The 23550-nt window shown below is 25.4% G+C and overlaps 3 protein-coding genes across 6 annotated transcripts; 1 reads left to right on the top strand and 2 right to left on the bottom strand.

Moving 5' to 3' along the window:
• Positions 1–228: 228 nt before the first annotated feature.
• Positions 229–7092, bottom strand: LOC123262514 (mitochondrial import inner membrane translocase subunit Tim8). Of its 2 annotated transcripts, none has more exons than XM_044724764.1 (3): positions 7039–7092; positions 6781–6959; positions 229–514 (listed from the first exon to the last, which is right to left on the bottom strand). In XM_044724764.1, the coding sequence occupies exons 2-3, from the start codon at positions 6898–6900 to the stop codon at positions 341–343; spliced, it is 294 nt and encodes a 97-aa protein (XP_044580699.1). In that variant the 5' UTR covers positions 6901–6959; positions 7039–7092; the 3' UTR covers positions 229–340. The 2 variants fall into 2 exon arrangements, with proteins under 2 accessions (XP_044580699.1, XP_044580700.1); XM_044724765.1 differs by having other exon boundaries at positions 6781–6967; positions 7039–7070.
• Positions 7093–7975: 883 nt separating this feature from the next.
• LOC123262460 (exosome complex component rrp45) lies at positions 7976–15089 on the top strand. The gene is made up of 8 exons (XM_044724681.1): positions 7976–8204; positions 8283–8377; positions 8636–8858; positions 9381–9598; positions 12220–12450; positions 12540–12816; positions 14074–14206; positions 15006–15089. The coding sequence occupies exons 1-8, from the start codon at positions 8139–8141 to the stop codon at positions 15038–15040; spliced, it is 1278 nt and encodes a 425-aa protein (XP_044580616.1). The 5' UTR covers positions 7976–8138; the 3' UTR covers positions 15041–15089.
• A 33-nt stretch (positions 15090–15122) lies between these two features.
• LOC123262501 (histone deacetylase complex subunit SAP30 homolog) lies at positions 15123–22207 on the bottom strand. Of its 3 annotated transcripts, XM_044724747.1 has the most exons (5): positions 22028–22207; positions 21563–21775; positions 17621–17843; positions 15484–15711; positions 15123–15394 (listed from the first exon to the last, which is right to left on the bottom strand). In XM_044724747.1, exons 3-5 carry the CDS (start codon positions 17789–17791, stop codon positions 15266–15268), a joined length of 528 nt encoding a protein of 175 aa, XP_044580682.1. In that variant the 5' UTR covers positions 17792–17843; positions 21563–21775; positions 22028–22207; the 3' UTR covers positions 15123–15265. The 3 variants fall into 3 exon arrangements, with proteins under 3 accessions (XP_044580682.1, XP_044580681.1, XP_044580683.1); XM_044724746.1 differs by lacking the exons at positions 21563–21775; positions 22028–22207 and adding an exon at positions 18244–18395 and having other exon boundaries at positions 17621–17861; XM_044724748.1 differs by lacking the exons at positions 21563–21775; positions 22028–22207 and adding an exon at positions 18244–18395.
• Positions 22208–23550: the final 1343 nt, after the last annotated feature.

The raw sequence follows: 23550 nt of genomic DNA, 5'->3' as shown, positions 1-23550 counted from the left end.
TATTACAAGAATTATGTGAGACTGAGAATACGAGTGAGTATTGGCTGTCAGTTAAATTTTAAAATTATTGTAATCATTTTTCTTCAAACCGGTCATTCAATGGTCGGCGGTCACGGATTGGACTAGTTACCTTACTTATAATATTCTACTTGCAGAATTATTTCAGAAAAAAGAAATTATAATACAAATATTTAATTTTAGATCATTTTATTCAATAACATATTTTTCTTTAACCTTTCTATAAACTAACATTTATTTAAAATTATAAACATTAATTATTTAGGGGAAAATTTCGTGATTTATTTATACAAATAAATGTTTATATTTTTTTATTACATGATTACATCCCACCTGCAGACTTCTGGAGTAACTGTGCAAATCGATTGGTGATTAACAAAGATACATCAATAAATCTGTCGACACAATTATTTAAACAGGTTTCAGTCTTGCCATCCAATTTTGTTCCAGGCTTGTCAACACACTTTTCCCAGCAAAAATCATTGAATTCGTGAATCTGTAAAATATTCAATTCAAATTAGCCTATCAAATATTAATAAATCTTACCCTATTATGAAAAAAAAGTCACGTTTTAAATACTTGTTCATTTTTTTCTTCATTCTAGTCATAACTAAAATATCATTTATTTTTACGAATTTTCGAAAATTTAATTTTTCAACTAGAAACATTTATTAAAATATGCCAAGAAAAAATTTTAGACAAATATTGTATTAAAATAAATAATAATTATCAATTCACGATTTCGTGATCATTAAAACTAAATCACACTACAATTTGTTAATATGAAACTAACAGACCGGTAATTTTTTAATCATTTTAAATGTTATATTTGAAAAAAAAAAAAGATTTTGAAAATTGCGAAGAAAGAAATGAAAAAATTTTTAAAACTCTTTTTTTTTTACAGTGTTGTTTCTGTTATAATTAAACGATTTACAAATTTTATCGATTTTATTTTTCTCACCAGTAGGGTAAATGCACCAGTTGTTGACCGGTCACCAATTAGTTGACCGACGTATGAAAAAGTTAATTAATTAATATTTTACAGGGTTTTTTTTTTTCTTAAAGTATTAAAATAAAAAAATATGGCATTTAATCATCATAATAAAAAATTACGCAATTTATTACGCAGTGATTACAACTTTAAAAAAAATATTTTGTTTGTTTACAACGCAACCAGCCATAAACCGGTCAAAAATAACTAGCATACAACTGAAGAGTGAGTGTGCATTTCATTATTAATTTAGTGATATTAATTGACATAATATAAAATATTTTAGTTTTATTATGTTAATTAAAGATCAGATTCCAACTTTTATGGAAAAATACAGTAAAATTATCAGTTTTAATATTATTTTAAGACCGGTTAATTATTGGATCCGTCAGAAGCCCATTACCCAATAAAAAATTCATTCGGTCATTTATTAGACCCTCTGATTTTATCACAATCCAATTAATGACCGTATATTTATAATACAAACTTCATAACCTCAAAATTAAATCCGTCAAGTGTTTAAAGTACTTTAGTCATTCAATGTTTTGTAAATATAAAAATAATGATTATAAAATGTATATTTATAATTAAAATAATACTTAAAATCTTATTTGATTATTAAATTTTATTTTGTTCTAATTTTTTTAGTGAACGGTTATATCAAAAAACGAATTATTAACCCTTCAGGACATGGGTTATGAGATTTTTCTCACGCAACAACATTTAACATAATGGATGTCGCTGCAGTGCAAGTGAGACACTAAAAACACCCATGTCCTGAAGGGTTAAAAGAAAAAATTGCTAAGCAATTAAAAAAAAAAAAAGAGTTACAAGCTAGTAAAAAATATATTTTTAAATAAATAAGCTTTAAATAAATAAGCTTAAGCTTTAATTGAAAAAAAGAAGAAGAATAAAAAAATTTCAAGTGAATCAGAAGAATTATCGTCATCAAAATAAATTTGTGATTATTTGTGACCTAAAGAAATGTGACTTTATGTTAATTATTGCTATTATTTATATTATTTTATAAAAAAGTACGATTTAAAATTATATTGTAAGTTTAGTTTTGTTAAAGATGTCGTTAATACTTCAAAAGTATTGAATAAATTTAATTACATACATGTAGTTTACAAAATTACTTATAATTATTTCAGCGGTCAATTAATTGGAGAACGGTCGGTCATTTATTGGGTTTCTTCGGTCAATAATTGGTGATTTTAGTATTTCAAGATTCAAATAACAAAATTAATATAATTTTGTTAATTTTTACTATAAATAGTTATTAATTATTATTAACTAGCTGTTACCCGTCCGCTCCGCTGGGCGTTTATAGAATTGACTTTGTAGATTTAAACTTGAAATTTAATTGGAGTATTGTATTGACATACAGAGATTCCAAATTTCATCGAATTGGCATTTACCTTTTATCCATGTGATCATTCTAGCTAATATTTATTGTTACTTTTAATATGCAATTAATATAACATTCCCGTGGCATTCTTTCAAAAATGAATAATAATTGACACGAAGAAAAAAATTTGAAATGAGCATTGAAAGTTTCAGTTAAAGTTATTGTAGGTCTTATAAGTGAAGTTGAAATCTGCCTAGCTCAAAGTGTAGCGAATTTTGCTGTTAATTAAAATTTCCTCCGTTATAAGAACAATTCATCGGTTAGTGATCAGCAAAACTATAATGTATGTTAATCTCTTAGTCCGTTGACTGAATAGCTACATGTAAAGTAAAATTTTAGAAACGTTATAATGACTTTTTAGCCGCTGCCAAAGAGACGATTGTTGTAAGAAAATATAATTATTAAGAAAGAAAAATATTTAAATCGGTTGACCTTGGAGGCCATCCCTGTGATTTCCTGTTTCTCTTGAGATTCTATCAAATTTTATATCTGTAGGAACAATAAAAATTTTTTGCCAATCATCACTTCTGCACTCCTATGTAGGGAAGGAATTTCGTAAGATCCTATTCGAGATGATTTCTATATTATAAACAAAAGGTTCTAACAAAAGTTTGAGACCATAGAAACTATTGTTTAAAATAAGAGATTTTCATTGTTAATGCACCCGCAATCCTTTTTGGATTGGAATTCGAGAAAATCCATTCTTAGCTGAACTTGACATCATACACAAAGATTCCTACCAAATTTGGAGTCTGCAGGAGTTATAATTTGTAAATTAAAATTTTAGATTTTACAACCCAGCCCCGCAACCCTTATTAGGAGTAGAATTTATTAAAATCCATTTTGAGATGATCTCTTCATAAGAAATAAAAGATTCTTACCAAATTTATAGTTTTTAGAAGCTATATTTTGGAAATTAAGATTTTTTATTGTCTACACTCACTCCCTCGATCCTCATTGGAGGTGATTCGTTGTAAAATCCGCTCTTAGATCATTTCTATATCACATATAGAAGACTCTTACTTAATTTGGAGTATGTAGGAGCTATATTTTGAAAATCAAAATTTTTTTTTGTCAACACCCACTCGCTCAATCGATATTTGGAGTAAGTTGTCACAAAATCCACTCTTACCAAGAGATTCTTACCAAATTTGAAGTTTATGGGAGCTATAGCTTGGAAATTAAAAATTTTTATTGTTAACACCCACCCCCGCGATCCCCTGTTAGGTAAGCTATCGTAAAATTCGTTTATAAATGATTTATGCATCACTTACAGAAAATTCCTACCAAATTTGGAGTCGATAGGAGCTATAGTTTAAAAACGGAAATTTTTCATTGTTAACGCCCCCGCAACCCCCCTTGTGGGTGGAATTTCGTAAAATCCGTTCTTAGCTGACCTCTACTCGGCGAAAGGAATATTCCTACCAAATTTCAAGTCTTTAGGTCTTATAGTTCCAGAGATATCGTGATGAGTGACTATATCTATAGAAAGTCTCCTATATATATATATATATATATATATATATATATATATATATATATATATATAGATTAAATATTTAACTTTGATAAAATCTATTACAAATTGTTTTTAGTAGGTTAATAGATTTTTTATAGCTTAGTACAGAAAAAGAAAACCTTAATCGGTCAATAATTGGTGCATTTACCCTACAAACGAATGAATAATTGCTTTAAAATATGAATTTAACGTTATTGAGAAATTTTCAAATTAATCAGATTAGCAAAATACACTGCGCGTCATTGATTCATACCGGTTAAAAATTTTTTGGTAAAATAGAAAAATCAAAATTTCGACATCTGTAAATAAAGAAATCAATAAAAGAAAAATTTTTATAAGCATCAATTTAAATAAAATTGAAAAAATAATGCACTGAAAATAAATAACTCAAAATATCAATCACAATTAAAATAGAAATTAAAAATATTAGTAATTAAAATAATTACACACTCTACAAAATAAATAATAGTAAATTTATAATATTAAAAAAAAAAAACAACAATATAATTGGATAATTTTAAAATTTATCAAATATAAATATAAACATTGAATAAAATAAAATGAACTGAATTCAGACAAGTCAGTAAAAAGACATTTGAATATTTATATTTATAAAAATATTGACAGTTATTAACATGCGAACTCTTAAACTATAGACATCTATAAATATAAACTAGCAAATTTAGAAGCCCGTAATTTTAGACATCTGTAAATTTTGATTTCTATAAATTCATAAATTAAAATAAAAATACAATTAAATATATAATTGCTTGCAATTTATGAGGTTATAAAAAATTAAAACAAAACTTCTATAATGCTCGAGAGCCCTCGACTACAACCCTTGGATGCTTACGGAGTCGGTTCTCCAGAAGGTTGCGGATCAGGCAGAAGCGAAATTCTCCGCGCTCCAAAAAATAACCTAGACAATTCTTAAATAACGAGTGTCGTGTTTATCAGAGTTAGCTACTCATAATGGTTTACGGAGTCGGTTCTCCAGGAGGTCTCGGATTAGACAACGGCCAGATTCCCTGCGCTCCAAAAAATAACCTAAGCAATTTTAAAATAGTGAATGTCGCGTTTATCAGAATTAGCTACTCATGGAGGTTTATCGTCCTGCAGGAAGTTGCGGATCAGGCAGCGGATGAATTCTTTGTACTGCAAAAAATTACCTACATATTTTTTAATTAAATATAAAAATTTATTTACAGTTTTGAATCTTCATACCCATGTCAATTTTTTAAATGGTTATTTTATTTTTCTGTTTCTGCTTTATTTTATAAAATTCTTTGTTGACAGCCAAAAACAAGTGACGTAAGAAAAAATTGTAATCAAATATTAAAAAAAAATAATATTAAAAATAAAATTATAACAGAATGCAAAATTTTAGGGAACATATATAACGTCAATCTGAAGAAATAAACACGCTATTTTAAAAATGTCTAGGTTATTTTTTGGATCGCGGGGAGTTCCGTCGCTGCTTAATCCGCAACCTCCTAGAAAAACCGACTCCGTAAACCTCCATGAGTAGCTAACTCTGATAAACCCGACACTCACTATTAAAAAATTGTCTAAGTTATTGTTTGAAGCGTGGGGAATTCCGCCGCTGCCTGATCCGTGATCTCCTGGAGAACCGGCTCCGTAAACATCCAAGGGTTGTGGTCTAGTGCTCCCGAGCATCATAAAAGTTTTGTTTTAATTTTTTATTAGCTCGTAAATTGCAAGCAATTATATATTTAATTGTATTTTTATTTTAATTAATAAATTTATGTAAATCAAAATTTACAGATGTCTAAAATTACGGGTTTCTAAATTTGCTAGTCTATATTTATAGATGTCTATTGTTTAAGAATTCGTATATTAATAACTGTCAATATTTTTATAAATATAAATATTCAAATGTTTTTTTACTGACTTCTCTGAATTCAGTTCATTTTATTTTATTCAATGTCTATGTTTATGTTTGATAAATTTTTAAATTATCCAATTTTATTGTTGTCTGTTTTTTTCAATGTTATAAATTTACTATTATTTATTTTATAAAGTGTGTAATTATTTAATTTCTAATATTTTTAATTTCTATTTTAATTGTGATTGATATTTTGAGATATTTATTTTCAGTGCATTATTTTTTCAATTTTGTTTAAATTGATGCTTATAAAGATTTTCCTTTTATTGATTTCTTTATTTACAGATGAAATTTTGATTTTTCTCCCTTGGCATAAAATTTTTAACCGGTATGAATCAATGACGCGCACTGTACTGTCAGCTTTAAAAAAAAATTTTTAATAAATGCTTTAAATGTTGTTTAATGATTTGAAAAAAAATTTTTAAGCTGAGTATTAGAAAATTGCACTTGAACATATATCAAAATTATTTTGCAATTTTTTTAAATTCTAAGCTGAAATTTTAAATAATTTTGAAATCGTTAGACATTTTTTGTTGTATTTAAAAAATTAATTACTGATAAATGTTTTTTAAAAATTATATGATAATTCTTTAATATTTTTCTATGTAAAATTTAATAAAATTTTTTTTCACAAACATTTGCATTCAAGAAAAAAAATCATGAGAATTTTTAGATGTCTTTTAATCTTTGAATTATTCAAAATTTTATTCAATCTACTGAATTTTTTTAAATTAAATTTATGAATAATTCCTAGCAGTAGATAAATATTAAATAATTTTCGCATTAACGATAAAATTGTAAAACAAAAAGTTAACGTAGAAATATTTTGAATTAATTAGTATGAAATTCTTTGATTTATATAATTGTTAGCTGAAATTAAGATAATTAAATTTTAATGTATTATTTGGAAAAACGAAATAAAAGTTGAAAATCACCTGAGCTGTTAACTGAGCCTTTTGTTTCTCCATCATTATAAATTCATTTAATTCATTGTCCACACCTGACTTGGGAGTTTTTGGTTCATCAAAATTGGTGTTTCCAAACAAATCAGACATTATTTATTATTTAATACTTATTGAACTGAATAAGGAAATAAATTTAGGCTATCTCTAACCTAAAATACTAAAGTTTAAAATTAATTTTAAAGTATTTAATATTGATTGATACCAATTATAATGAATTAAAGTAATTACCTTTGATATTTTATTGAATTAAAATATATTGTTATTTTATGTCAAGATTATGAATGGGTATTTAATTTTTGCTGTTGTAAAAATGATGAAATTTATAGAAAATGTGGAATAGCCTCTAGTACTTAAGATGAAAGGCTGATTTACAATTGTCTACGTAGATTTATAGTATAGATCATAGATTATCTAAAAATTGATTTTTAAAATTTTAGAAAATAATTTTTTAAAGCATCAATTTTACATAATCTTTTTATTTTCTAATTATGATAATTAAATTATCAGACAATTTGACTATATGACAAAAAATAAAATTTTCAAAAAATTGTACTCAGTTTCATTTATTAAAATTTTTTCTACATGCTCATTTAATTTTTAAGAAATTAATTTATTTGCTTGTAAAAAAAATTAATATTTTCAAAAGCATGGCACTGAAATTAGCAGATAATTGACTTGATTTGAATTTCATTTAAGAAATAAATTTTTTCCAATAGATTATTTTTAAAAAATTACATTTCTAATTTTTTATCATTTTTATTCATGTGAAATTTTTTTTCCTAAATTTTGATTACTATAATTTATTTGTTACAAAATTTTTAAAAAATATTCAATGTCTCGCAGAATCATTTCAAAATCGTTGAATTTTTTTTTTTTTAATTTTGTTTACCCAAGCGTTACAAAAAAAAATGTTGACTTTTTGGGAGATTTTATTTAACAAGAAGTCAGAAATTTATAATTGTCAACTTAAATTTAATAAAACTAACAAAAAAAAATTTGTGCCGCTTGGGATATTATTTACCTAAAATTAAAAAAATTTTATGTCTGTTACATTTAAAGTTGAAAATTTTACAATTATTTATATTTTTTTAGAAAATTCTCAATTTTACAGCGAAAAAATTTAAATCAATGTTTTTGAGCGTATATTTATCTAGATATATTTTAGACTGACCAAAAAAAAAAAAAATCATTTCTCTCAAGAAACCTTAACATGAAAACAACCGTCATATTTATGGTCCTCGTGGGTTTTTAAAGGTTATGTTTATGCAGCAAAATAAATAACAACTATAATTTTATACATCCAGAATTATTTACGATAATTATAAACAATGAAGGAAGTATTAATCACAAAATGCGAGAAAAAATTTATAAATACTGCCTTAGACGAAAATATCGTAAGTTTTAATTCAACGCTATTATTTTTATTTTATTTCTATTACATTTTGTTATAATAATTAATTTAATTTTTCTAGAGACTTGATGGCAGAAAATTAAACGAAGCAAGAAAATTAAAATTACACTTTGGATCTAGCTGGGGATCGTGTTTAGCTTCGTTAGGACAAACAAGGTAATAAAGGTTTTTATTTAACAGACAATTTTTTTTTTTTTTTTTTTTTAAATTAAATCAATTAAAAAATATTGTTAAAAATCTTTTTTTTTTTTTTTTTTACTAAAATTAGACATTTGACAATTTTCAGGAATTTTTGTATTATATTTTTTTTTTTTTTCAACTAAAAATTCTCTGCTATTCTCACAAGTATTGTTCGTTATATTTGTAATTTAATTCCATAAATGTTTATTAATTATATTTATCAATTTTCATCAGGGTTATAGCAAATGTATCCTGTGATATTCAGCAGCCAAAGTTATCTCGTCCAAATGAAGGATTGTTGTACATAAATGTTGAGTTAAATCCGCTGGCAGCAGCGCACTTTGAAGCTGGAAGACAGTCTGAAGTCGGTGTAGCTTTAACGAGGCAACTAGAAAGATGTTTCAAGGACTCTAGGTGCCTTGACATGGAATCTTTGTGCATTGTCGCAGATAAGAAAGTAATTATTTTCAGTTAATTATAAAAACAAATAAGTATCAGTACACGAAAGGTTTTATATAAACTTTGAATCATTTTTAGAAGCATAAAAAATATTTAGTGATTTTGAAATTAACAGACATCTGATAATTTGTTAGTTTTATTAATTAATTAATAAAGAGCTCAGAATTTATATACAAAAAAATTTGCATTGATAGATCGTTTATTGCAATTTCCACCTCCGGAATTTTTTTTTCCAAATATTTTAAAGTAAGCTATGTCTAAGAAATAAAAAAAATGTTGGACTGTTAATTCTATTATCATAAAATTTTAGTAATTTTTTTTTATTTATCAGAATAACTATTTTTCTATTTATTACACATCAGTTTGTAGAATTCAAAATACTTTCATTACGATTTTCTGAAAATTAAAATTTTTTATCCATATTTAAAATTCTTGTACAGTCTATGAATCTTATATATATTCAGAATTGTTGTTTATGCTTTATAATTTTTTAATTTTTAATTTAATTTTCTATTTACAGGTATGGAATATCAGAGTCGACATAAATGTAATCAATCACGATGGTAACTTGGTTGATTGCGCTAGTATAGCAACCTTGGCTGCTTTATCACATTTTCATCGTCCTGATGTAACTTCAACTGGAGATGATGTCATTATACATTCATTTGCTGAGAAGGATCCATTGCCTTTGACATTGTTTCATCAACCTGTTTGTGTTTCATTTTCAACATTTGAAAAGTAAGCTCCTATTTATAATTCTCAAAAATATTTATAATCATACTAATAATAATATTAATAATGTGCCTTTCCACGTTTTCATTTTATTCTCACTGATAGTCAATTTATTATGATAAATATTTAGGCTGCATTCGAAAATGCTCTATCTCTAGATACATAATTAAGGAATGACCTTTCATCTTGTGAAATATTGACATTTTTAAAGATATAAGCTCATCCCAATGTTACACTCATCGAGACCTTTTATTTGAGTACCCACATCAATTTTTTATATATTTTATATATATTATATGTATATATATATATATATATATATATATATATATATATATATATATATATATATATATATATATATATATATATATATATATATATCGAAAATATATCAAAACGCATGTGGATACTTAAATGAAAGCTCTTGATGAGTGTAACATCAGGATGAGCTTATATCTTTAAAAACGTCAATATTTAAGAAAGTACAGTGCAATTTAACAAAATTCATTATTTAATAAAGCAAAATTTTAATTTTTCATAGTTCACAAGTCATGACCGTCACATAGTGACTGCAAGGTTGCTAGTTATCAATAGTTGAAAAAATAATAAATTTAATTAACTTTCAAAAATCATTCCTGACAATTAAGATAATAGAAAAATATTCATCTCACTTAAATGTTCTGTGAAAATAATTTTTATTTTTTAAAAATTATTCTACGTAGAAATCGATAAAATTATAACTGATTATTCTAAAAATGTTACGGATTTAATTATAATTCTTATTTATTAAAATATTATTAGAAACTTAATTTAAAAAAATTTTGTGAAATTAAGAAAAAAAATCTTGCTCTTTTTCTTATAAAGTAAATTTAAAAAGCAATGAATTTAAACTTTCCCTTTATTTTTAAAAAATTTATTTCTCCATTCATTAAAAAAAAAAACGCTAAGATAAAATCTAGGCAAAAAATAAAAAAAAAAAACTTATAAATATAGTTAGTCTTAAGGTAATAAGCAATTTAAACTTAAACTATAAGTACGTTAATTATAAAAAGTATGATCTAATTTATAATACATTATCAAAAAAAAATTTATCAAAAAATTTGACGATATAAAATAGTAAGTTGAACATAAATAATTTAAATATTGAACAATATATTTATATTTAACTAAAATAATGGCTATAATTCGGTATTGCAAATAAATTATAGAATCAATTGTCTAATCACTTACATATAATAATTACAATACATTTAAAATAAAGGAAAGCTCTTCGAATTTATTTAAAATTAAATTACAAAAGATAATCAAAAAAATTTTTTTTTAATGACTTTTAAGTTTTTTTGCATTTTTAACATCTGGATGCAAATTCCGCCTTCGAAATAAAGCAGCTATCACAAATGAATCCTCATAATAAGAAGTTGAAAAATTTGGTAATTCAACATTAACAAAGAAAGATATTAAATACTCACAATTTATATTTTTTGTTTCTGTTTTTAATTTGTTCAGAAAAATAAATTAAAAAAATTAGTAAAACGGTTCACCCGAAAGACCATCTCTGCAACTTCCCGCTAATTCCATACCTGGGCGCTTAAAATTGTATTTATGACGTTTTTGAGATTTTTGAGCTCAAAATATAATTTATGTGATATTTTGAGCTCGCTGAGCTCAAAGAGATAGTATTTCTATGCATTTGAGCTCTTCGAGCTCAAAAGTCTAATAGAAGTTTTATAGAACACTACTTTTGGAATTTTCAAACCGCAATAACTTTTGAATGGTTCAACCGATTTTCACGCGGTTGGCGGCATTCGACGCAGTTTTACCAGCCTCATAAAGAATTTTCAGGTTTTAATTGATCGAACTAAAAATTTCGGAGTAATTTTGAAAAAACACTTTTTTCGGTTTTCTTCCGTTTACGATATCTCTCGAACGAATTAACCAATTTCGACCAGCTTGGTGGCGATCGACGTGGTTTTTTATTGTCTAGAGCTGATTAGTTTTTGGAATCGATCGGTGGAGCTGTTTAAAAGATATAAAAAAAAAAACCACATTTGAAAAAATTTTTTTTCTTAGTTTTTTTAAGATTTCTCAAAATCTACTGATCCGAATCGGTCCAAATTATACTCAAAATCTAAGTTTGGCCAAGCCCTTTTCAAATGGCACCAACCGCGATAAAATCGAATCAGCCGTTCAAAAGTTATAAGCGGTTCACATACTTTCGCACACACGCACACGCACACACACAGTGACAACCTCGCGAGAGTAGTCAAGGAAGCTTCCTATGACCTTCAAACGTCGAGATTTGATGAAAAATCGATTTCTGCAAAACGAGGTGAAAACAATAACTTACCGATTTTTGAAAATCTTCGATTTTCTTAACGAGAAGTTAAAAAAAAATTTTTTTCTTTTAATTATAAAGATTTTATCTGCTGTTCTTCTATAAATTTCAAATAATTCACAACTCCAAAAAATGGAAAGACAAATTTATGAATGAAAAAAATTTTTTTTTAATAATTTTTGACAATAAAATTTTCTCAACTTTAGAAAAGAATTACATAATATAAAAGTATTTTAATTCGTAAAAATACTTGAGTCTAACACAATAATTAATTAAATTTTAATTCCAGTGGAAAAACAATAATGGACCCGACATACATCGAAGAAAGATTGGGCGTCACGCAACTAACGATGGGTTTAAATGCGTATCATGAATTTGTAAATTTGTCATTTGCTGATAAATCATCTTTGTCTAAAATCTCAACAGACGTTTCAGCTTCTGTAAAATCTATAGCAGCTAACCACGCTATAAATGTTATAAAACAGATTCGTGATGCTGTTACTCTCGACGTACAAACGAGGTATTAAAATCTTTTTTAATAAATATAATTAGTGAGTATAAACCATAATTTATAAACTTCTCATAACTCTAACTTGATAAATTTTTTAGGTACAAAAAGGAACCTTGCAAAATTAACAGATTTAAGGATGCGATATCTATTGATAAAATAAGTATGTTCAGAGAGAAGATGCCTATTAAATTGTCCCAATGGAACACTAGAATTAAAGAGGAAGAGGCCCAAAAAAATAATCTAAAAATGGATTGCAATGATGAAGAAAATGATAATAATGATGATGATGATGAAGATAATGATGTGGAGATGGACGAGTCTGGTGATGAAGTGCGCAAAGTTGGCTTGGGATCTGCTGAATTAATAACTAAAATGGTAATTTATAATTTTTTTTATTGATTCAGAATTAGCAACCTGCAGTCACGATGCGATTACTGAAATTTACAGATTATGAATAAGAATACTTTAGCTTAATGATTTTTTGATATTTCGAATTACACTATACATAACTAGGGTACTTTTAAAATAAATTTTGAAAATAATAATGCTATCACGGGATCAATCACAAATAATTTAATGGACAAATGTGACGGAACAAATTTATAGAACTATCAAACTATTCAAAACTGCTCCAAAAACTTAACATATAAAATTTACTATCGCTGATGAATATATAAAACCGTGAGAAGGCACTAATTCTTATCAAGACCTTTTTGATGATACCAAATTTAACTATAAAAATTCTTTTCAAAATAATAATATGCTCATTACAAAGTTTGGTAATTATTTACAAGTGGGGTCCACCCTATTTTTAGCCATATCTAGGTGAAAAATTAACATTTTTTTATTTTTTTTTATTCTGCTTTTTTCTTACGGCGCATTTATGATAAAAAATGTCGTGAAAGAAAAAAATAAAGATTCCGATAGTTTTTTTTGTCTTCAAAAGTTAGGAAAAATTTTGGCTTATGTTTTTTGATAAAATTTGTATGTTGTCTTTTTTTGATGTTTTTAATATATATTTTTTTGAAAAGTACATAAAAAAACGAACAATTTAAAAAAAAAATTGAATAACAATTTTCTAAAAAATTTATAAATTTTTTTGAAAATTTGTTAAAATTGTGATAATCAACTTTTTTTTTTTTTTTTTTTTAATTCATTTTTTATGTATTTTTCAATCAAAAAATATATCAATAAAATCAAATTGAAATTTCATTCAAAAAAAATGAAGATTGAAATAATGGACTCCACTTGTAAATAATTACCCAAATTTTTTCTTACTCTCAATTATTAAAATCATAAATGATTATCACTGAAAAAATACTAAAACCAATTTACGATAAAGCTGTACTTGTTACAAAATTTTTATTAGTCTCTTAATTATAATTAGTTTTTGACAAATAACCACATTCACATGTACAAGACAAATAATTTATGCTCCGAAAACTTATAATAAATTAACTGTTGCTGAAAAGCATATGAAACATTGAAAAGGCACAAATTCAGGTCAAGACCTTCCTAATGATACTAAATTTAATTTGAAAAACTCATTTTATCATATAAATACGCCGGAGAACAAATTTTCCTTATTTTCTTAATTATATAGAAGATTAATTAAAATTTTTAATGTTTCAGAGTACAAGTGTTGGTGAAGGTATCAAAAATTCGTGGGTTAGTTCTTCTGACGACGAAGATGATGATGGTACTAGTGCCAATGATATAGAAACTTTAAAAGTTACTAAGGTTAATAAAGTTCTTGGCGAAATAGGTAAATTATTTATATAAATATTATTAATTATAATTTATTTTGTAAATTTATAGTCAAATCACTGTATTTTGTTTAGACTTGTAATGAGCCTATCAATTTTTTTAGAACAGTCGATTTTCGTGGAAGAAAAAAAAATGTGATAACATTTAATAATAATTTTGATTAAAAATCAGTATAAAAATATTAAAAATAATTTAATATATACTGAATAATAAAAAAAATGATAAATATAGATGATTAAATTTTTTTTGAAATTCGATAAAAATCAACAATATTTATTTTTCAACTTCTATACAAAATTAATGTAAATTTAACTATATTTTTATTTGTATAAATGTTTCCAATCTATAATTTATTGATCGAAAATATTAATTATATAATTTTATTAAATTAATTATTTAAGAATGAAATGACTGAAGTTTATGTTACATTTTTTTTCGTTTATTAAAAATTTAATTTTTTTTTTATAAATCATACTTCAACTTATTGATAATCAATAAAAAAAATAAACAAAATTCATTATGAACAATAGATATTTTTCTGATCCGAAATTTTTTTCTAATAAATTTCCAATTCGATGACATTAAATTTTTGATCAAAAGAAAATGACATTTTTTTTCATAATTCAATTGTGTATACAAAAGTACTACAATCATATTGGTACAGTAAATACAAAAGATGAATAATAAAATTTATTTAAATCAAAATTAAGACTGTGGATTTAATATAAGTCATAATAATTCTTTCAAATCAAATTATTTAACAAGTTTTAAATAAAAAAATTTTTTTTCTGTTCTAGTATTAACTGACAGCGAACAAGAAGACATTCTATAATAGTAACAATAATTGTAATATTAATTTTCAATAAAAAAATCTCAAAGTATTTTTGACTTATTTTTATTATTACTTTGTTTGTGTGAATGAATATGTTAACAATTTAAAAAGTATATAAATTATAATTAATTGAATAGTATTTATTAAGTATATTTGCTTATCAATTTTTTACTTCTAAGGGAAATTAATTTTAATAGTTATTGCGGTAAAATAATAAATTAATGGTTACGTTGTATCACTACTAACACCGTTTTTTTGGTCTAGTTTATTGGCGTTAGTTTTTACGGTGTAAATAAATATACTTGATACTTCTTTTTCAGATACTGGAATTGTTTTGAAATGTTTCATGAGGGTCTGTAACAGAAAACATTTATTATTTATTGCTAAGTATAGAGCCAAAAATTTATGAATTTTTTAACTAATAAAATAAAATAAAAAATTACATCAGCAAGTTGTGCTTTGTTCAACCCAGGTTTTGTCTGTACTTTGTAGTGTCTTTTGTATCTTCTCAAAGTGCCAACTTGTAATTGGAATAAATCAACATCTGGTACATCATTATCAGTTTCACCGGAATCTTCTTCTGAGTCTTTTCTTCGTCTCTGTTGCTGTTGTTTTGATCTCGCGCACAGTATCACTTGTTTATGAAAATCACATATGTAAATATGTCTTGCCTGTAAATTAAAAATTTATAAATAAGTAACGGTCTATAATGAAAATTTTGCATAAAATGTTATTTTTTTTTTAACTCAGATTAATTTTTTAGTGAAACGTTAAATAAATTTCTAGTACAAAAAAAGAAATAATTTATCTCAAAAATTATTTACTCATAAATTCTAAAAATAAAGAATAAATTTTTTTTAATTACGTTCTGCTCTTAAAATTTATTTTTTTTTTTAATTTTTATCAAGCTCAAAATATTTGGAATGTTTATGAGCATTTTAAAATTAAATTAATAAATTTACTGTAATAATTTTAATAAAACTTTCAAGATTTTTGAAAAACTATTTAAATCATTTTATATATTCGAAATTATAAAATTAAAAAACGTTACTCAAGTGACTTTTCAAAGTCAAATAAAAATGACACTGAAATTAGCAGAAATTTTACAATTTAAGGATTCTTCTTATTAAAAAAATCATTACAAAAGACTTACAAAAGTCTTCGGAAGGTTCTGGGTTCGAATCCCAGTCCGAGCTATCTAATAATTTTTTCTCGCATATTCTATAAACTCACATTAAGGTAGTTGTAGCGTGATAGGCATTTCAACAGAAAATTATGAAATTTTTTTTATTGAAAGATAAATATATTAATAATTCACTACCAAAATTTCAGATCAATTGACCGCACCGTTTTTGAGTAATTAATTTTTGAAATTGCATCTTTTACACGTAGCGGTATAGAGATGATAAAGTTAGTATGAAATCTTTGGCCCACTCGAGGTGGTATGGAAGATTTCATACTAACACCATCTCTATACCTCTACGTGTAAAAGATACAATTTCGAAAATTAATTACTCAAAAACGGTGCGGTCAATTGATCTGAAATTTTGGTAGTGAATTATTAATATATTTATCTTTCAATAAAAAAAATTTCATAATTTTCTGTTGAAATGCCTATCACGCTACAACTACCTTAAGATGATCCTCTCCACATTCTTTTCTCAATCCTTTCCTACCAATATCCTGTTACGTGAATGTGAAACGCTTCACGTAATAATTACCGTAACTCCTATTCTTTCCTGCTTCACAGCATTATTTATATTTGTAAGTGAAATTTTTTAAAATTATTTTTTCAGTTCTTATTTAGTTAATAAAGTAAATCAAAAAATTTTAAAACATCTGCTGATTTTAATATCATAAATAAAAATAAAAAGAAAATAAACATCGAGAAAATTAAGTCTTTTTTGCGAGTTAAAAGAAAATACACAGAAAAATGTACTGATTTAAAATTGAAAATTTTGAATCAGTTCAATTTAAAAAGCAATTTTCCATATTAATATATTCAGAATTGATTGAAGAAAATAAAACTTGAAAATTTTTCCGAAAACAACAAAAATCTGTTGAATAACTTCCAGTTTTATTCTTGTAAATTTTTTCTGATATCTTTCTTCTTGAAAATAAAAAAATTTTCTCATTTTTTTAATGACACTGACGACTTCTGACGATTTTTTAATAAAGAAATTAGTACTAAGGAAATTAAAAAAAAAAATACATGGCTGGAAATTTTTAAATAATATGAATGGAATATTCTAAAATTAATTTTTAAGTACTGATCTTTATTTTTAATAAAGTTAAAAAAAATAATGAGGTATCTGTTCTTTTCAATAAAAAAAAAGTTATCAAAACTTAACTATATATAATGAAAAAAAAAAAAATTTCTTCAAAATGTCAAATGTCCGCATCACGTTACATCTAAAATTTGACTAAACTGCAAGTAAATTTGCAACATATTAACTGTTTAGAATTCGAGCTCTTTCTCAAAAAAATTAAAATACGCATTAATCAAATTAAATAACATAAACTAAGCGCTAAAACTAAATTCATTAAATAAATAAATAAATATGAGAATGAAGGTCTTACCATATGATCTAAATTTAATTTGAGACGTCTCTGAGTAACAGTCTTTTGAATCCGCTTGCTGTAAGAAGCATTGCCTGCAGGCCTGGAACATCTCTCCCCTTCGTCAACAAGACAACAAATTTGGTCGGATGCACCACGCGAATCCTCTTCACCGGTACTGAATCCGTTCATTTTTATTAACACTTATAATTACTTAATCTAGTCGTTTTCAGTATCTTCTAACCTGTCATCAATTGTTCACCTCAGTTAAGAAATAACAAATTTAATAAATTAATTACTCCGAAAATAAAAATAAGTCAACAACTAGTTCATTGTTTATTATTTTTCTGTCACAAATTTGAGTTAACAAACTAAAAAATTTTAACGAACGATCTAAAATATTTTTGACACGTGTGAATTATTTTTACAGTTGAAATTTTTCAATCTTTTTTCACTAGACAACAAATTTTACTTCTGCGGATACAGTGATAAATCTCGAGTGATTTTTAATATTAAATTATTTTTAATGGCCAAAGAAATATACAATTACACAACTATGTATTATGATCAAGAATGCTTGTCTATGTCTGTCGTTGTACTTGTAATTGTTTGTACTTATTCTAAAGGTTCATTTTTAAACTTACATTTACACCGCGTGTAGATGCGGCTTAACGTCGTTTGTTATTGTTGTCTTTCTTTATCTCTGTTCTTTATCGTTCCTCTGTGCGATATACATTTTTAATTAATAACTAATTTTATTTTAATCACGTTGGGTGATTAATTATTGTTAAATTGCGTCTTATAGTTAATTTTTTTATTCACTTGTCGGAACCTGGCGCCATCTTCGCTATATTTAAAAAGCGCGCGTTTTTTTAAATTGAATCAAATGGTAATTAAAAACATTTTTTTATTAATTTAAATTTATTTGTAAAAGAGAAAAAAATCTGAAAAATTCAACCGAAAAAAATTTTGATTGAAGATTTTATTACAAACGAGAAGTGATAACAATTTTGTGGTTTATTTTTTATTATTTCTTAAAAATTGATTTTTACAAATTGTATCAATTGAAAAAATTTACATTTCAGTAAGTAGTTCATAAAATTACTATAAATGAACTATTTAAACTTCAATAAATAATTATTTTCAATTTATCCATGTAATTTAACAATGATTTTTTTTTTTCTAAAACATGTTATGGAATTTTCACACATTATAAATTTTTTCTCGGGAAATTAAAAAATTAAATAAAAATTCAAATAATTTCAGAGATTGAATAAAAAAATTCCACAAAAAAAATAAACTAATAAAAATTTTTGTAACTAATGAAATTGACTCAAAATAAAAAAAGTGTGTGTGTACTTATGTACGCGCGTTAGAAGTTATACTTCTTTGACGTAACAAGATAAAAATCTTTCTAAATATTTTATCTATCGCGTTATATACTACATTTGTAGAAAAAACGATACTAATAATAGAAAAAAAGGTATTTAATACATTGAAAGTTTTATTATAACGCATTGTCTAGTTAAATAAAGTTTATTTAAATATCATAAAAAAATTATTTCTCCATAATCAAAAAAATCTGGAAATCGGTTGACCGTGCAGGCCAACCCTAGAACTTCCTACTAAGTTTGCATTTCAAGCACCTTAAAATGTGTTTTATGATTAATATTTGAGATTTTCAAGCTCAAAGCGCAGTTTTTCACATTTTGATCACCTCGAGCTCCAAATGTATTTATTAAACAATTGTAACTTTTGAATGCGTCGTTCGATTTTGTTTTTTAAAAAAGCATTCGGTGCAGTTTTTAAAGCACAAAAAGAAAATGTACAAGTTTTTATTGATCGGTTGAAGAAACTGGAAAATATCTTAAAAAAATACCGAAAAAAAAAAATTTTGTGAATTTCTAAACAACTATAACTTTTAAATGCGTCGTTCGATTTTCATTTTAAAAAAAGCATTGGACGCAGTTTTTAAGCAAAAAAATGTATATGTGGTTTCATTATGATTTTTTCGTACGCTTTAAAGTTATTTTTAAAAAACATAAAAATTCAAATTTTTTTTTTAATTTCTTCGGAATGGCGTGATAAATTAACTCTTAAATCTAATCAGATCTACGTTTTGACAGACCCTTTCGAATGACGTGTCGTAGAACTCAATCGGTTGATTCGTTTTTGAGAAACCGTACGACAAAAATTTATTGACACACACACACGGCTGGACACCTCGGTGGGAATAATCAGAATGGCTTTCTGGGACCTTAAAACGTGGACATCCGATGAAAACTCGACTTTTAAAAATTGGACCGAAATCAATAACTTCTTATTAATAAAAATTTTCAATTTTCTTAGCGGGAAGTTAAAAATATATATTTATATGAAATATCGTGAATACAGTAGCCAGTTCTTACGCAAACATACGTAGATGCACTTATTTTTATTTTGTTGGTAACGTTTTTTTAAAAAACTAAAATTTTGAGTAGTTAACTTCAGGGTGTCGGTTTTTCGTGACGGTGTGCGCGCGCCTCGTAAAAATTTACCCTCATCATTTTTGCCTAACGCGCCAAAAGAAGTATAACTTCAAAAATGCTGTAAAATATGGCACGTGTAACATTTTGGAAGCAAAAAAATCAACTATCAATTAAAATCAATTTTTTTATAAATTAGCGGAAAAGACAATCAAATAAAATAATATTTATACAAAAAAATAGTCAAAATTTCAGTCATACATGATTGGCCTAATATCTAATTTTCACAATAACATTTTCAATAAAATAAATTATAGACATAATATATTTATGACACTAAAATTAACAGACATCTGAAGATTTATATAATTTCTTTCACCAAATAAATTAGTATATAAAAGATAAAGAAAATTACTCTGAAAAAATTGAACAAAAACCATAAATTCAATTTCTTCTGATATTTTTTTAGTCCTGATTTATTTCTTAATAGGACTCTTAAATTTATCCCAGTTGACATTTCTTCATTAAATATCTGAAATATCTTCCGCTCTTTTTTCCTAAAACTCAAAACAAAAACAACTAGCAATCTGCAGTCACAATGCGACTACTGAGATTTACGGATTATGAATAAGAAAACTTCAGCTTAATGATTTTTTGATATTTCGAATTACGTAAATAGGGTACTTTTGAAATAAATTTTAAAAATAATAAAGCTATCACAAGATTAATTACAAATAATTTAATGGACAAAAGTGACGAAACAAATTTATAGAACCAACAAACTATTCAAAACTGCTCCAAAAACTTAATATAAAAAATTGACAATCACTGAAAAATATATAAAACTATAAAAAAGCAAAAATTCTTGTCAAGATTTTCTGATTATACCAAATTTAATTGTAAGAATTCCTTTAAAAATAATAATATGTTCGTCACAAATTTTTCTTTACTCTCTCAATTATTTAAACTACAAATCACTATTGCTGAAAAAATACCAAATCCAAATTACGATAAAACTCTACCCGTTACAAAATTTTTCTTAGGGCCAGTCTTTCAATCCAAGATAAAATTTTATCCAATGATAAAATATATCTATATATATATAAATATACTGGCAATAATAATTTTATCCTGGATAAAATTTTATCTTGGATTGAAAAACTGGCCCTTAGTCTCTTAATTATGATTAGTTTTTGACAAATGACCATATTCACATGTACAAGACAAAATAAATAAATGAATAATTTACGTTTATCGCAAAATTCAAATCTATTTACGACTACTCCGAAAACTTATAATAAAGTAACTGTTGCTGAAAAGCATATGAATCATTGAAAAGACACAAATTCAGATTAATACCTTCCCAATGATACTAAATTTAATTTAAAAAACTTATTTTACCATATAAATACGCCGGAGACAAAAATTTCCTCATTCTCTTAATTATATAGATTATTTTTGCAAAAATTTAAAACTTCCCAGTGAAAGCCATACTCACAAAATGTCTTCCCTGAAGCATCCATCCTAGATGTCTCTGCCGGTGAATTCTCCCAAAAAAAGTTTTATCCCACAAAAGATTCGGAACAATATAAAATATAGAGTCTCTGTAACGTCGCTCGTTGATTGGTTTATTTTTTGCGGCTTATCTTAAACACGCCAATGAAAATGATTCTGTGAACGTTCAACAACAGAAACTGTACCCTAAAAAAAACTCAATACAATATATGTATATAATATGATATTGTATATTGTCGCATACATAAGTGTGGCGTGTTTGGTGCCTAATACTTAAACATTATCCCTATACACCATTTACACACTACACTAAACTACAAGTCCAGTGTAACGATATTCCACCCGTATTTATAAAATCATATTTCTTCTGCCGTCTTCTGCAGGTGAGTCCGCATTTATATTTATATACATTTATCAATAATATTGAACAATATATTTTAAATCCTACTCACCATTATGTCAATCATTAATTATACTATTATTTTTATCGTCCTCTCCTCATCCAACATACTTACTCCAAAGATGAAAACGCCATACTACAATACTTATTTATATACAAAGTAATAAACTACTTGGTGTAACTCCTTGGTGATCATCCTAAAAACAATTAAAAATATAAAAATACTGTTTTATCTTACTCTTAAATATTACTAAAAGCTACTTGATAAAATAAAAAATGGCTGCCGCATAATAATGTCATATTTAACATTATTATCAATAACAATTAATAATTATTGTCAAGGTAATACAAATTTTTATTCATTTTCTAATAATGATTTTTCATCGTTTTACTCATCAATATTTTTAAAAATAATGATTTATAAGCAAATTGTCATGTAGCTCAAGCGTCCATTAGACTCCATTACGTGTATTCCAACAGCTATCAAGGCTGCTTGGGCTGGCTATATGCTTTAGCCTTTATTACAACCCGTAAGCCTACTTATGGTCTTTAAAATTATGACAATTACTTTTTCGATAAAATTTTTATAAAAATCGTGAGTTTTTAAATTTTTACTTCGTTTTTAAATGATTTTAATTTTTTTTTTTTTTTCCAAACGCCATTACAAGCTGTTACTAAATTTCTGTTAAAAAACATTTTTCCCGCTAAAAATATTTTTGTGCGGCAGCTAATAATTTTTTTTTTTCGTAGATTTTTTATGTGAAATATCGGGCGTTTTTTTTAACTCTTTGTATTTATTTTATATATTACATTCATACATATATATATAAATATACAGATATATATAAAAGGTATATAGATATATTTCTATACGACTGGGTATATTAGTGTTGTGGAGGGAGGACAAGAGGTTGCCAGGGAAGTAAAGAGTGAGAACGACAGAATTACGATTCAGCTCCCGCGTTAAGACGTTTTTTTTTTTTTCACAAAAAATTTTGCAAGTATTAACTTCAATTAAAAGTGAAAGTGTGCAGGTATTTAGAATTAATTATTCAGTAATTTTAAATATTTTATTTTGTTAATTTTTGTTTTTGTTGTCATTATTGTCATTATTATTGTTGTTGTGAAAATGGTGGGGATTGAAATGGCGGGCGACGCTATTTCACGCGCCAAAATTTGAAATTTATTTGCAGATTAAAAAAAAAATTTAATGAATTTTTTTTATATATATTTAAAAAAAAAAATTTTGGCGGCAAAAAATAGCGTCAGCACGCGATCACCGAAAACACCGTGGGAAAGTTATATTTGAGATATTTCAACAACAAAAAAAACGATAGTGCAGGTGCAATAACATCCGGTCTGTGGTTTTTGAAATTGTTTAAACAAAATATTATTTATTAGGTAATTTTAGATTTAGGTAAATTTTTGAAATTTTTTTCAAATAGCTAATTCCCAGAAAACTACCTGAGAAATAAATAGTTGGCCATTGAAAGTAGACAAGGCTTTGTCCTTGGAGTACCTGAGCTTAGGTTGCAATTATTTCTTAGGATTTTCATTATATTTTTTTCACT

The sequence above is a fragment of the Cotesia glomerata genome, linkage group LG4 (genome assembly GCF_020080835.1).
Source record: "Cotesia glomerata isolate CgM1 linkage group LG4, MPM_Cglom_v2.3, whole genome shotgun sequence".
Classification (NCBI taxonomy): Eukaryota; Metazoa; Arthropoda; class Insecta; order Hymenoptera; family Braconidae; genus Cotesia; species Cotesia glomerata.
Note: the sequence above shows the minus strand (reverse complement) of the source record. Positions and strands in the feature narration are given on the sequence as shown.